Source organism: Lutjanus erythropterus, chromosome 10 (genome assembly GCF_056507025.1).
Source record: "Lutjanus erythropterus isolate fLutEry1 chromosome 10, fLutEry1.hap2, whole genome shotgun sequence".
In the NCBI taxonomy this organism is placed as follows: Eukaryota; Metazoa; Chordata; class Actinopteri; order Lutjaniformes; family Lutjanidae; genus Lutjanus; species Lutjanus erythropterus.
This window is the reverse complement of record NC_139326.1, coordinates 5,748,751-5,762,111: the sequence shown is the minus strand read 5'-3', so window position 1 is coordinate 5,762,111 and position 13,361 is coordinate 5,748,751. Positions and strand designations below refer to the sequence as shown.

Here is a 13,361-nt window from a genome sequence, read left to right as displayed (position 1 = left end):
CCTTGATTTTCATGTGGGAACTAGTTTCCTTCTACCAAACTACACCCATGGGTTACCCCAACCTTCATCTACCACCCCGAGCTTCATGCATCCCCAAACAGAAGTGTTCACTTTTTTAATAGCAGTATGGTGCAGGAAGAACGTCATGAATATCAAAAGATTTATTATGTGGTGAATGTGCCACAGAATAATTTGTGTACGCTCACAAAATGTTCAAAATCACAACTTTTTTTTTTTGTTTTTTTAAATAAGAAGAAAAGTACATCTGAATTCATCAACAACAGCTGAACACTGGACACATAAATGAAAGACGTGATGATGAGTAAAATGTCCCAGAATTTCTCTTGGAATGAAACGGAAGGTAAGCATTTTTTCCATCAAAGCAAAACACTTAAGTGTTCATTTGGTGGTGAAAAAATCATAAGTGTGGGAACAATAAACGCCCCCCTCCAGGCGCTGTGTGGATCTAGGAAGGAAAGACACCAGAGACCAAATCATGGAAGTCACATACTGTCTGCGTTGTTTGAATTAAACTGAGCACCATGAAACATCAACTTATTTTGTTTGTCATTTTACTTGGGCGATTTTTGTGAGAAGCGACTGCCTGCCAAAAACTCACGGCCTCGATATCAGACAGGCAGCTGAAGTTGACATCTGCCGGCAGTAACGGCTTTGGAAAGGCAGTGGGATTCCCTCCAGCACAGATTAAAGACCTCCAGGTCTCTACTGGGCACAAACACTCGAACAATTTAGAAGCAATTCATAAGAAAAGTCCCTGTTGTTTATGTTGACCTATCAGATGTGTTTCAGTCGTGATGGGTTGTTGTATGTGGGTTTCTGCAGGCAGTGCAGAGCTGTGGTCCCCTCTTCTGGCCACTGAATCTTTTAGTCTACCAGCCCACTTCCACCCTGACTACACCCTCCTACTGTTTTACCATGCAGAAGGAACTGTGCATCTACTCACGGAGGAAGGGATACAGCTCAGCTGAGGAGGACGCCGTTAATGTTTACATCCTGTGCTGTCAGGAGGACAAGCCTTTCGTCCATGAGTAGATGCACAATTCCTTCTGTGCAGTGTGGCGTCCTACATGAAACTGTTCTCAACAAGGTCTGTGGATTATCTTGAGTAACTGGGTCATGATTTCTGCAAAGAAAGAGTTTTTCAAATGCGGTTTTTGTTGTGTTGAGCACCACAAGCCGTGTGCCGTTTACTTCTATTATATTGACAAGAAGGCAGACATCTCTGCAGCTGATGTCCCCGAAACTCTGCAATTTACCCCAAAACAATCTAGATGGATAAATAGCACTAGCAGGTAAAGGGAGAAATTTTTGATTTTTGAGGTGAACTGTCCCTTGAACTTGTCATTTTAGGCTGTGAGTCATAACTTAAGGGAAAACAAACTGCCGGCGGTGTAAGTTTATTTTTAGACTGAAGTAAAACCTACACATTAAAAAGATCATGTGGCATAAATCATGAGAATAGTTCTAAAAGACCATTTAGAAAGAAGTTATCCAGTTTCATCCAGTGGGCAGATAAATTTATTTTTTGCTCTGAGCTATGAGCACATGTGGTTGAAATAAAGTAATATTTCTTATGGAAAGAAGAACCATGTTACATTACAGGCCACAGTGTCTGTGAACCCACATTCTTTTGAACATATCTTTGACTTTCTTCCAGTTCCAGACTGCCATGTGACATCAAAACCTGAGGACTCTGACTGCTGCTCTGTGGTGAGTAAATGTCACAAATGATCATTCGTGTCCTTTTTTCCTACATATTCAGTCCATTTACTTAACACCATAGTGGTACACGCTCATGCTCGTCATCTCTCACAGCAGCTGCCACCAGTGACCACTAGGTGGGGCTGAAACACTCTTTTATTAGTCAAACTGAAGTGTTGCTGTAAGTGGCAGAGAAAAACAAGTTCACACTGTCCCATTGTGGTGGTCACATTAGTTGGCCTGATGTATACATCACATGCACATGATAAAAAAAGTGTTTTGTGATTTAAATATGTAATATACTGCTCAGTTTTGTGTTTAGAGCCACTTCTATTGTATCTGAAGCCTCAGTAAGATTGGGTGTCTGACAAGATGATGGCACTGTGCTGCAGGACAGCAGGAGGTACTTAGTGTCTGCCACCATGTTCCCATGTTCATGTACTCAGGTGACAGATGGATTTAGATTTATCACGTAGGAGATTAGAATATGACGGCCGTAATCCAGGGAAGGACACAATGAGAGGGGAAAGAGAAGACAGGGGGAGGAGAAAGAAGAAAGGCTGAGATGTGTAAGAACACCGATTGAAGGGCAAGAGATGTCTGGGCTTAAAAAACGAGAATGAGAGAAAAAAGTTAAGAGGAACAGAAGGAGAGAGCTTCCAGAAACAGAGACAAAGAGAGAAAGTAACATTTCAGAGAGCTTTTAACATGCTGAAAATGGTTTTATTTCATCAGCGTGGTTTGTCTCGGTCTTGTTTTCTTTGGTTTTAGGACAAAAGTCTAAAAGTAGAATTAGTGGCCTTGAACCTGGTGTTAAATTAGTTGTCATAGCAATAAACCAAAAAGTCATAAATTGCTGTTTATAGCAGAAGAAAATGTTCCTTTTTGTCTTCTTCTCTCACTGGCCTTTCCAAAGCACTAACAGTATAATGGGATATACAGAAAAAAGTAATTTGCTGCACAGAAAATAATCCATTTAAATGAACAGTAGTATAGTTTGCATTGAAATTACTTAAAACATACCAGTATAGAAAATATGTTAAATATACACAATGTTAAATAGTAAACCAAAGGTGAGAAAAACGGGGTGGTAAGAAGGTTTAATGGCAGTAGTGACGAGTGCTACTTGTAAAAAAGGAGACCTTTTATAAATTCTTGAAAAATTTAAATGGGCTTTCCCATTATTCTACTGGATGTCCAATAAAAGACTGATGTCCTTCTACCCTCAGCAGTACGAGGACCCGTGTAAGCTGAAGAGCAAGTCTGAGGGAAGTCAAATGGAGAAAACAGGAAGTCAGGTCCTGGATTCAATCTGCATCAGTGAGGCAGAAAAAGAGGCCGTCCTCACCCTCATTAGAGAGGAGGTACGTGCTTTTATCACGCTCGGCCAACATGATGTCATCAGTGTGTTTGACAAAGCTCTGCTCACAGTGGACGTCTCTTTTCAGATCATCACTAAAGAGGTGGAAGCCAACGACTGGAAGAAAAAGTTCGACGGCAGCAGACAAGAAGTCGCTGAGATGAGGTTAGAAAACATGGCAGAGTGAAGTGGTACAGGAGGCGTTTTGCTCAGTGCAAGATGTTCCCTGCAACACATTTTTGTATCCAAAAAAAGTCACTAATTTACCACAATTTACCTTTTTAAATAACAGAGGCTTTGTTTGTTGTTTTTTGTGTCTAAGTGAGTAATGGGGACATAATCCTTAGGGGCAACTGCACAGCGTTAAAGAAAGTCCGCTAAAAGCTTTAAACTGTACTGGAAGTTTAAGTGCAGAGGTTTTAATGTTATCTTTAAGACCCACCAGTCTGTCAAAAGGTTAAATAAGACTTATCATATGTTTTGTCTTAATACAGGAAGATTGTTGCAGAATATGAGAAGACAATCGCTCAGATGATCGGTGAGTAGAAATTTATTAGAGGTCGACTGATGGATGGATTTTTGGAGCAGGAAAAAGCCAATAGCTGATTAATCAGCTGATATGTTCTTAATTAATTTTCATAGTATAATGTATATAATAATGTCTTCTTCTTCGCTTCTCTCAGAGGACGAGCAGCGCAACAACCTGAGTTCCCAGAGGGCTTTGCACGCTGTGACGATGGAGAAGGAAGCCGCCCTGGCAGACCTGAACTCCGTGGAGCGCTCTCTGTCTGACGTGTTTCGACGTTATGAAAATATGAAGAGCACCCTGGAGGGCTTTAAGAAAGTAAGGGGTCAAAGGACAAATTCACGGGGGAAAGGAAAGTGTTTGTTTTAAGTGCAGAGGTGATCAGCTGATAGAAGCACAAAATGAAGGCCTGTAAGAGGATTAAGGTCAGAATAAGGTTGGAAGGTATCCTGTGATTAGGGGCAGTGGTCGCCTGGAGCTGAGAGGGGTTTATATAGAAGGTCACTGGATAAATCTGGCCCTCAACTCACTGAGTAACACACAGTTCACTGACTCAACAACCGCTGGCTGAAAACCCCTCGATTAAGGAGTTTACCCCCAAATCTTGACCCCCAGTTGACCCACAGCTGGTTTCTAGCAGCTGCTCGTGGGCGAACAGGAAGCTGTGGTTTTTAAATTTGGCAGCTTCCAGGAGTGAATGTGTGCAACTTCAGGAATTCAGAAAGATTAGAAGGAGAAATGCCTCCAATGTGCAGGAAAACATATCAGTGAGCAAGAAAAGGTTCCAAGATTTACCACAGTTTGAGACTCAAGGGCACATTTACACTCGATAACACTGTGCTTATTGTTTGTTTCCTCGGACAGAATGAGGAGGTGCTGAAGAAGTGTGCTCAGGAGTATCTGGCCAGAGTCAAGCAGGAGGAACAGAGATACCAGACACTTAAACTCCACGCCGAGGAGAAACTAAACAAGTATGCACAGACTGAAAGGAAATCACATTATACTGTCAAGCTGGTTATAACAGATGAAATACTTTTACAGGTTTTGAGTTGCAAAAACGTCTGTTAATTTTTTTTTTCTTGTTTCACAGAGCCAATGAGGAGATCGCTCAGGTGCGTACGAAGTCGAGCGCCGAGAGCATGGCGCTGACCGCCAGTTTGAGGAAGGAGCAGATGAAGAATGAGTCTCTGGAACAGGCTCTGCAGCAGAAGGTAACAGGCATCCTCATCTTCCTCCAGGTTTATAGCAGATGAAACTTAAGCTCACAATGATACATGATCGTACTTATTTTTGTGCTGTAATTTAGTGTATGGAGATTTATACAGGGCTCCTATGCAGAATGGAAAAGTGTGGAAAAGTGTTTTGCCGCACATGCAACAGAAATATTTTCACTTTTATCATGTCTGAGCTGCGTCTGATGACCATTAGCGCAAGTCAGAGTGACTTCAGGTCTAATTTTCAACAATATACACATAAATGCAAGGCCTATGCTTTGTAAAAGGGCACTAAAATGTATTTAATCCACCTTGTAACCTTGGTGTACTGTCAGATATAGTCTGAAAAATCAGCTGAGAAGTCTGGAAATTCGACCCCAGAAAAGTATGGAATTTTGAAATATGAAACGTGTGGGAACCTTTTTTATTAAATGCACTTATTCGTCCTCTGTTGTGTTGTTATAGAATCAGGAGATCGAGGAACTCACCAAGATCTGTGATGAACTGATCGCCAAAATGGGAAAAATAGACTGAGAGCGTCTCCCTGTGAGTCAGCCACTTACCGTCCCTCCGGTCCTGCCTAACGGTGCCGCCCTGTGCATGCCCCCAGCCGAGAAGCAGCTCTATACCCTCTGCCAGCCCTGCATCAGAGACTGCTCATGTACAGATGTCTACAGTAACTTCCTGTGTACTACGATTGCACTACTTGTGACCAAGAAGAATCTATAGATGCTAATCATCGTGTGAGTGGGGACTCTGATATATGTGCGTGGTCACATTGTTTTGTTTGCTTTTTTTTTTTTTTTTGCCCTATATGAGGTCATCTTGGCTTCTTGTCCATCAAGCCAGTGAACAACAACAACAATCTGCTCGTGACTCAACTTAAATTCCCAGCAGCTTAACGGCTAAGTTCCCAGCAGCTCCTCCGACAGGATGACATCATGCGGGCTGGGATTGTTGTAGGGTTACATTAAGGCATTTAGCATATATCAAACGGGCTTTGACGAGGATTGTTTTATATTAAAGCAACGATCCACAAAACAAGACGTATTTTTCTATTAAGTAAACGAGGATTTTACTCTGAAAGAGCACAGCTCAGGGGTATTGTGTGGGGCAGAATGAGGTCAGGCTGCACAAGAACTGGAGGAACAGATTTAGGAGTGTTTGAGGAAGAACAGAAATCCTCCTCGGAGGCTGTGGGTTGTTCAGGGGTGACGCTGAAATGAGTCGGACCACAGTGAAACTAAAGCCGCAAGTGATTCACAGCATTTCTTTTATCTGGTTTACACTAAGACGCAGAACCAGTCTCACAGAAGTAGAATAACCTGACAATCATAAACTGTAAGTAAAGAGAAAACTTTATCCTGAAGTGTAAAGAGGTACATGAAGAATCCCAGACAACTGGAAAAAAGTTAAAATATAATAAGTCTATATTTTGAATGAAGATAATTAAAACAATCATAAGATAAACAAGAGCTTCAATATGTCTATAATCTTTTTTTAAACCCATCACTGTGTCACAGATTGAGTTACCAGTTATCACGCTAAGAGTTTGTGAGGGATTTTGTGTGTTGCTTATGTGTGATGAAGGTGTGAGTATTTACAGCGCAGCAGCAGTTCTCCTGCAGAAAAATCTGTTTCTTTGCATGTTTAGTTTCAGAGCTTCGTATTTCTGCAGCAGAATGCAGGTTGTTTTCTTACAGTAACGCACCACTTAAACTAGTAGCGTCCAACACAGTGTTTTAGTAATACCTTGAGAGTTTGTGACAGTAACTGAGTATTTTTCAATACGTGTCTTTTTCTACATAAAATAATTTAATAAAATAAGCCAAACATCTCTGCAACATAAACATTCATCCAAGGCTTGACACAAATGACCATTGCCTCAATATAATAAAGTTAAACATTGACAGTGTTTGGTCAAAGGAACTGAAACAAGACTAAAAACATGGATTTTTGCTATTTTACAGTTTTCCGTACTCAGTTCTATGAAGTCAGTCGCTTTTGAATTAGTTTTCATGTCTGAGCCTCTTTACCACCATGTAAATCCACTTCTGACACAAACCCACTGATGTGCCACAGTTTATATTTGTGCCACTCTAATGTCATGTTGTTTTGCAGTTTTAGACCCTTGCTTTAATTATTGTTTGTAGAAATGACAATTTCATTGTTGACATATTGAGGACTAAATGTACTTGAGTTTACATTTGCCTGAATAAAAATAAATATAATTTGTTCTACTAGAAGTTTTTTTGTTATTTTGTTGTAGTTTTGTACTTGTGTTTTTACAGTTGCTCATGATTACCTGTGTTTGTGTCAGTGTGTTATTAAGTTTGTCAGTGTGTGAGTCATGTGTTCAGCTTTAGTCTCAATGCTGGTACAGGAATGATGTACAGTGTTTACATCTTTTTGGGATACTATTATTTTGAAATACCAAGTAATTATTTTGAGAAAGTTTCTTATTATTTTGAAATACTCATTATTTTGAAATACTAAGTCACTATTTTGGGATTGCCTTAATTTGAAATGCCAAGTCATTATTTTGGAATACCCTTATTTTGAAATGCCAAGTCATTATTTTGAGAAAGTTTCTCCTGATTTTGAAATACTAAGTCATTATTTTGAGATAAATATGACATTATTTTGAGAAAGTTTTTCATTATTTTCAAATACTAAGTCATTAGTTGGAGATGCTATTATTTTGAAATCCCAAGTCATTATTTTGAGAAAGTTTCTCATTAAAATGATGTAAATTGGCTCCCATAGTCAGTCGATATGCTGTTTCTCACAACAGTGACGTCGTCATAACACTGAACTGAAACTGTGTCTCTCTGTTAAAGCTCGACTGGTTAAGTCCATTACCAAAGGGTGCTGGCTGTGCAGCATAGATGCAGATTACAGAGATAAGACCTTAATGCCCTCAGACACCTTCTCATGCCTAAACGCCCTCCACCTCCACCTCAACCCCCCCAGTCAGTGTCCCCTCCATCAGAAACTCCTCTCAGCTCATCCACTCTTCCTCTGGACGCTTGAAGACACAGTGGCCCATCAGCCAGCTGCCATGAAGACTGCTCTCGCCCTGCTGCTGCTCGTCTCTCTGGCCTGCCACAGTAAGTTTTATTCATCACTGACGCCAACGCTGGATTTGGGGGTTTCAGTAGTGAGGTGGAATTTAATTGATCAGCAGCTGATTGATCCAGAAGCACTTTGGTACAGAGGATCCAAGAGCAGACCTCTGTGGAGGATTAATTTTCCTAAGCACCACGGTGGCAAAAGTATACACATTATTCCAGATATAGATCATTGTGTGAAAAAAAAATGATTCTAGTAAAAGTGTCTTCTTTGCTCAAGTAAAATTTGAAAAGCACAGGCTCTGAAATGTACTAAAAGTAAAAAGTAAAAATTAGGCCTGTGACGGACATTTCTACCAGCTGTTCTCTGCCTTCCACTATGTCTGTTTTAACTTCATCAAATGCACCTTTTGCATCTTTTTTCTCTTGTTACATCACTTTTGTCTTGTTATGTAATTTTCACGTTGTTACGTCTTTTATGTCTTGTCAAAGCTTTTATAGTTTTTGTCTTGTTACATTGTTTTTATCTCATTGCGTCTTTCACATAATTTTTCTCTTGTTACATTTTGTTACATGTAGTTTTTATATTGTTATGTCAATTTAAGTCTTTTATGTAATTTTTGCCCTATTACTTTTTTTTGTCTTGTTACGTCTTTTACATCATTGTCCTCATTTTTTATCATGTTATGTCTTTTTGCAGTTTTTTACATCATGTTCATCTTGTTACATCATCTTGTACACTGTACACCTGTACACCTTTTATGCCATTTTAATATTGTTCCATCTTATATGTTGTTTGCGTCTGGTTACGTCTTTTTCTATCATTTTCATCTTTTTGCATCTTCTTTTGTTGTTTTTGTTTTGCATTAAAAGTAAAGTAGCAAGTTTTCTTTGAAAATTTAAGGAGTAAAAAGTAAAGATATTTGTATTAAAATGTAGGGAGTAAAAGTAAAAGTTGTCAGCAAAATAAATACTCAAGTAAAGTACAGACACCTCAAAATTTGAACCTGCTAGGTTTGAATGATGTATGTCAACTTAATTGGCAGTAAATCCAGGTTGTTGTTCCATATGGCGGCTTTGACGGTGTGCAAATGTGTCCGAGTCACTGATTTGAATCATGTCTGGATCTCTAATCAATGTACCTGCAAGGGAGTGTGTCCCTGTGTGTGAATGGACCATTAATAAGGCCATGACCTGGTTGTGTGTCTGGATGCTCACACCTGCCTGTGACTATGCATGCATAATCTCAAGTCAGGTGCTCTCTCTTGTTCTGTCTGTGAAGGCCACGCCCTCAAATGTCACACATGTGTGGCGTCCAATGAGGACGACTGCAACCGACAGGGCTCTTCCGCCTGCCCTCAGTACGCCGATGCCTGCTCCACCATCACGGGACCCAGTGAGTAAACACACACACACACATACACCCAGGGAAACATGCGACACCGGTATGATTTGATTGGATCCAGTGTTGTAAAAGCCTCACTAGAGGTCAGCATAACACTGACGACCAAATACTTGTGCGAGGCACCACTTAAAGGCCCAGTTCAACCCCAAATCAAAAATATATATATGTTTCCTATTACCTGTAGTGCTACTTATCCATCTAGACAGTTTTGGTGTGAGTTGCAGAGTTTTGTAGATACTGGCAGTCAAGGTCTTTGGATTATCTTGGGTACCCGAGTCATGATTTCTGGAAAGAGACATTGCTGTTGAATATTTCGTATATTTTTTTTTGGTGCTTTAAGCATCACAAACTTACTGTCATCTAGTTCCATTGTGTCTGAGAGAAGGCAGATACCTCCAGAAGTCAGCAACTCACACGAAAACAATGGATTAAAGGCACTACAGGTAAAAGGAAAAATGTGTACTTTTGATTATAGGGTGAAGTGTCCCTTTAAAATGGTGCTCATGCTTTTTCAATTGACAAAGAAAACGTTTTAAAGTGGATATATTACAAAAGCCTCAGTCTTATTCTGTTTGTTTATGTGTGTGAGTGACTTTGTGTGCAAGTTTGTGTGTGTGTGTGTGTGTGTGTGTGTGTGTGTGTGTGTGTGTGTGTGTGTGTGTGTGTCATGCAGCCAGTCTCTCATGATTTGAGGTTGCTGGATGTTATCCCGGCAGTTTATGATAACCACAGACCTCTGAATGCACATATGTGTGTGTGTCTGTGTGTGTGTGTTAGGAGAAAAGGAGTGAGAGAGTGTGGGAGGGAGTTCACTGGGTTCACAGCATCGTCACACCAAGTTAACACACCACAGCCTTCCATCACTTCAAAGCAATTTAACTACAAACGTCTGCCATCGTGCATCTCCCTCAGTCTTATCAAAATAGTTGATATTAATTAAGGGTTTCCGCTAGTCCTTAAAAAGCAAAGTGTAAGTTTAACTTTACACTAACAACTACAAAATGGAAACACTGAACCATTAAACACTAATGCAAAATGCGTGTGTATTTTTTGCCAGTGTGGACATCAGATAGGTCTGTAATTACATTCACATTGGTCTTGAAAATGTACTTAAAAAGTCTCAAATTTAACTTGTTAAAACCTGCAGAAACCTTGCAATTTAACAGTTGATTAATATATTTTTAATCACTTATTTAAGTTCTGCACTTCTTCTCTGGCCAGCTCTTATGCAGCCAGTGTTTAACAGCTTCAGTAAAACATCAGCAAGACTGTTGTCAAGTGTTGCAAAGTTCACATGGACTGAAACGTTTCTAGCCAGGTGAAGGTTATGCTAACGTTAGCGTATTTTGTTACCTGTCATGATAAACTGAAGTTAGAATACCTTCCATGAGATGGCGTTACTTTAAGCACAGGCAACATTAACTTTCCTACAAAAGTTCAAATTTTGGTTTGCTAAAAGCACTCAGAAAAAAAGACCTAATGTTAGCTACAAATGCTATCTTTAACTTCCCATGAAACAGCTAGAAACAGGCAGCTACGGGGACCGATGGCATATTTCATATTTCGTATTTCGCTCTCTTTCTAGACACTGTGATGAAGTCGTGCACGTACAAGGCTTTCTGTGACAAGGCTCACGGCGGCAGCTCTGGAGCCAAGATGGAGTGCTGCTTCGGTGACGACTGCAACGGGCCCCACAAGAGCCGCAGCCATGGGAACCACCACAACGCTGCAGGGGCTGTGGTCTCCAGCCCCGTCCTGCTGATCACGGCCCTGCTGCTGCGCGTGGCCTTCACTCAGCTGTGAATAACTCCACTTTTATTTTCCTCCGGTGATTCATCATCCTCTTTTCTCTGTTAAATCCAGTCAGGTTTTGCTCCTCTCCCTGTGCCCATCAGAGATTTTTAAACCAGGTTTTCAAAAAAGGATTTGAATGTCAGAGAGTTTCAAGTGGTTCAGGACAGAAAAGTGTGTTTCTGATGTTGGTGCTTCTATTCAGCGCCTCTAATTGTGTCATTTTTTTTATTATTATCAAAAACTTGAACAGTAGCCTCATCATCTATAGTGGTATGTTCACTTTCAGGCGATGTAAAGCTATAAAGCGACCTGTGAACCTGAGAGTATTTGTGGTGAATAAATGTGTACAAAGTGCAGGACACCTTCCTACCCATGGTTTTGGTATAGCTGGTGAGACTTGGGTGTGGTTTCGGTAGGAGCTGGGGTGCCACAGTGGGTAGCAGTAGTGCAAAGCTCGCTTGACACCATGGAACCACATTTTCCACCCATGTCGTTGACATGGGGATGAGAAAGAGTATTTTAACACCACAGTCTTAGCAAAAATGTTGTGGCAATGGTGTGTTTTAGAGCCCAACTTATTTATTTTTTGTGCGTGCAAGCTTGTCAGAGTAAAGATACAATCACACCCTTATTTTTGTCTGTGTTTGTGTGTGTTTGCATGTGGGTAAGATCACCTTGGTATGACATCTGATGCCCCACACTTGACCTTTCAAGTTCAAGTTCAAGTTGTTTGTCATTTCCACATACAGCACAAACAGGAATTAAATAAAAAAATATAGAAGTAGCCTTTGAAAATATGAAATACAGAAAAGCAAAAATACAGTGGGAGGAATAAGACAATGAACTTGTGACATTCAACACTATGAGCAGAATAATAATTACTGTGCATTTAGTAAGGGATTGATAAATAATAAATACTATACAGATTAATTTTAAAATGATAAGAGTGAAAGCCACTGTTATTTTGGATATTATTGTTAATGAAGGTTGGAATATTTGTATGTAAATAATGCTGAACAGATCATCAGGCCTGTGGAAACTTCAGGACTTCCTCTTGCAACTGTGTAAGTTGAATCCTGTGCAGTCGCCACAGGATATGAAATCAGCGAGGTAAGTCTCCCTCCTCAGGCAGGTCATATGATGTGCAACCACTTCCTCTTAACAGGCCGCAGATTTTACAAAAAGAAAAAATCCCGTAAAAGCATATATTTGTTATCTGAGCACTTCTAAAGATGACAGGATCTGCACTGAGGAAGACTGTAGCTACATGTGTGAAAACTCTCTAAACCCAGACTCTTGACTAAACATTAAGAGTTGAAACCAGGAGATCAGGTCGGTTCATCCTCTGACTTCTCTTTCTTTCTGTCACATCATCACAGGACTCACGCTGTGGTCACCTCTGTGTAAAGGTGTAAAAACAGTGAAGCAACACTGAAATACTTTGGTTAAGTAGGATACAGTCTGAGGTTCTTCAAACATTTTACAAGGAAAGGTGTGCATTTTACACAACAATATACTGATGTTGGTGCTTTACGAATTAAGATTTTAAATGCAAGAAACAGTGAGCAGATTATTATTGCATAAATAAAGTCTGACGGGTTGATACAGGGATCTTAATCATCCTGAGGGGGTTTATTCCACAATAATGTCCTGCTCACTGTACACTATCCTGCTTATTACAGGAGTATTTACCAAAACAAACCCCAAAACATTTGAAATGACATATTAATTTTAAAATTATTTCATTGCTCCTCCAGAGTCTATGATCAGAACTACATCCATAGCAGTGGCATCTTCTTCATAGCATCGGTCCGTTATACAGAAATAACAGAAGTTAGAATGCTGTAATTGACCAATCAGAATTAAGTATTTTAAAAAAAATGTGTGATAAAAAGATATAAAATAAGCTCAGAAAATAAGATACATAGCTTAAAGGAATAGTTCAACCCCAAATGAAAACTAGATGCACGCTTCCTTCTGTGTGGTGTTACAGTTGGTGGTTGTAGTTTGGGAAAAAGAAAGTTCCTACATGAAACCGCTCACATCACGGTCTGTGGATTATCTTCAATAACTGGGTCATGATTTCTGGAAAGAGACACTGTTGCTGGGTTTTTCAGATGTATTTATTTATTTAAATATTGCACTTTGAGCACCACAAGCTGAGTGCCGTGTAGTCCCGTTACATTGGAGAGAAGCCACATATCTCTGTGGCTGATATCTCCAAAACTCAGTAGAGTACCAAGCTGCTTCTTATGGTGCATAGAGGAAT

At 40.0% G+C, this 13,361-nt stretch overlaps 2 protein-coding genes across 6 annotated transcripts in view; both read left to right on the top strand.

Moving 5' to 3' along the window:
* LOC146319913 (transforming acidic coiled-coil-containing protein 1-like) overlaps positions 1-6,297 on the top strand; it is a 32,359-nt gene extending 26,062 nt beyond the window's left edge. For 3 of the 4 annotated variants that reach the window (XM_084728018.1, XM_084728017.1, XM_084728015.1), the window contains exons 6-13: positions 1,679-1,731; positions 2,952-3,086; positions 3,171-3,247; positions 3,577-3,620; positions 3,766-3,926; positions 4,473-4,579; positions 4,699-4,819; positions 5,288-6,297. In XM_084728018.1, the coding sequence (XP_084584144.1) occupies positions 1,679-1,731; positions 2,952-3,086; positions 3,171-3,247; positions 3,577-3,620; positions 3,766-3,926; positions 4,473-4,579; positions 4,699-4,819; positions 5,288-5,356 (767 nt within the window). In that variant the 3' untranslated portion in view covers positions 5,357-6,297. The remainder of the gene's footprint in view (positions 1-1,678; positions 1,732-2,951; positions 3,087-3,170; positions 3,248-3,576; positions 3,621-3,765; positions 3,927-4,472; positions 4,580-4,698; positions 4,820-5,287) is intronic. The other variant, XM_084728016.1, reaches the window with a different exon arrangement.
* A 1,338-nt stretch (positions 6,298-7,635) lies between these two features.
* On the top strand, positions 7,636-11,808 carry LOC146319912 (uncharacterized). 2 transcript variants are annotated; one of them, XM_084729437.1, is made up of 3 exons: positions 7,636-7,932; positions 9,149-9,289; positions 10,884-11,808. In XM_084729437.1, the coding sequence occupies exons 1-3, from the start codon at positions 7,737-7,739 to the stop codon at positions 11,099-11,101; spliced, it is 555 nt and encodes a 184-aa protein (XP_084585563.1). In that variant the 5' UTR covers positions 7,636-7,736; the 3' UTR covers positions 11,102-11,808. The 2 variants fall into 2 exon arrangements, with proteins under 2 accessions (XP_084585563.1, XP_084585564.1); XM_084729438.1 differs by having other exon boundaries at positions 7,655-7,932; positions 9,176-9,289; positions 10,884-11,803.
* Positions 11,809-13,361: the final 1,553 nt, after the last annotated feature.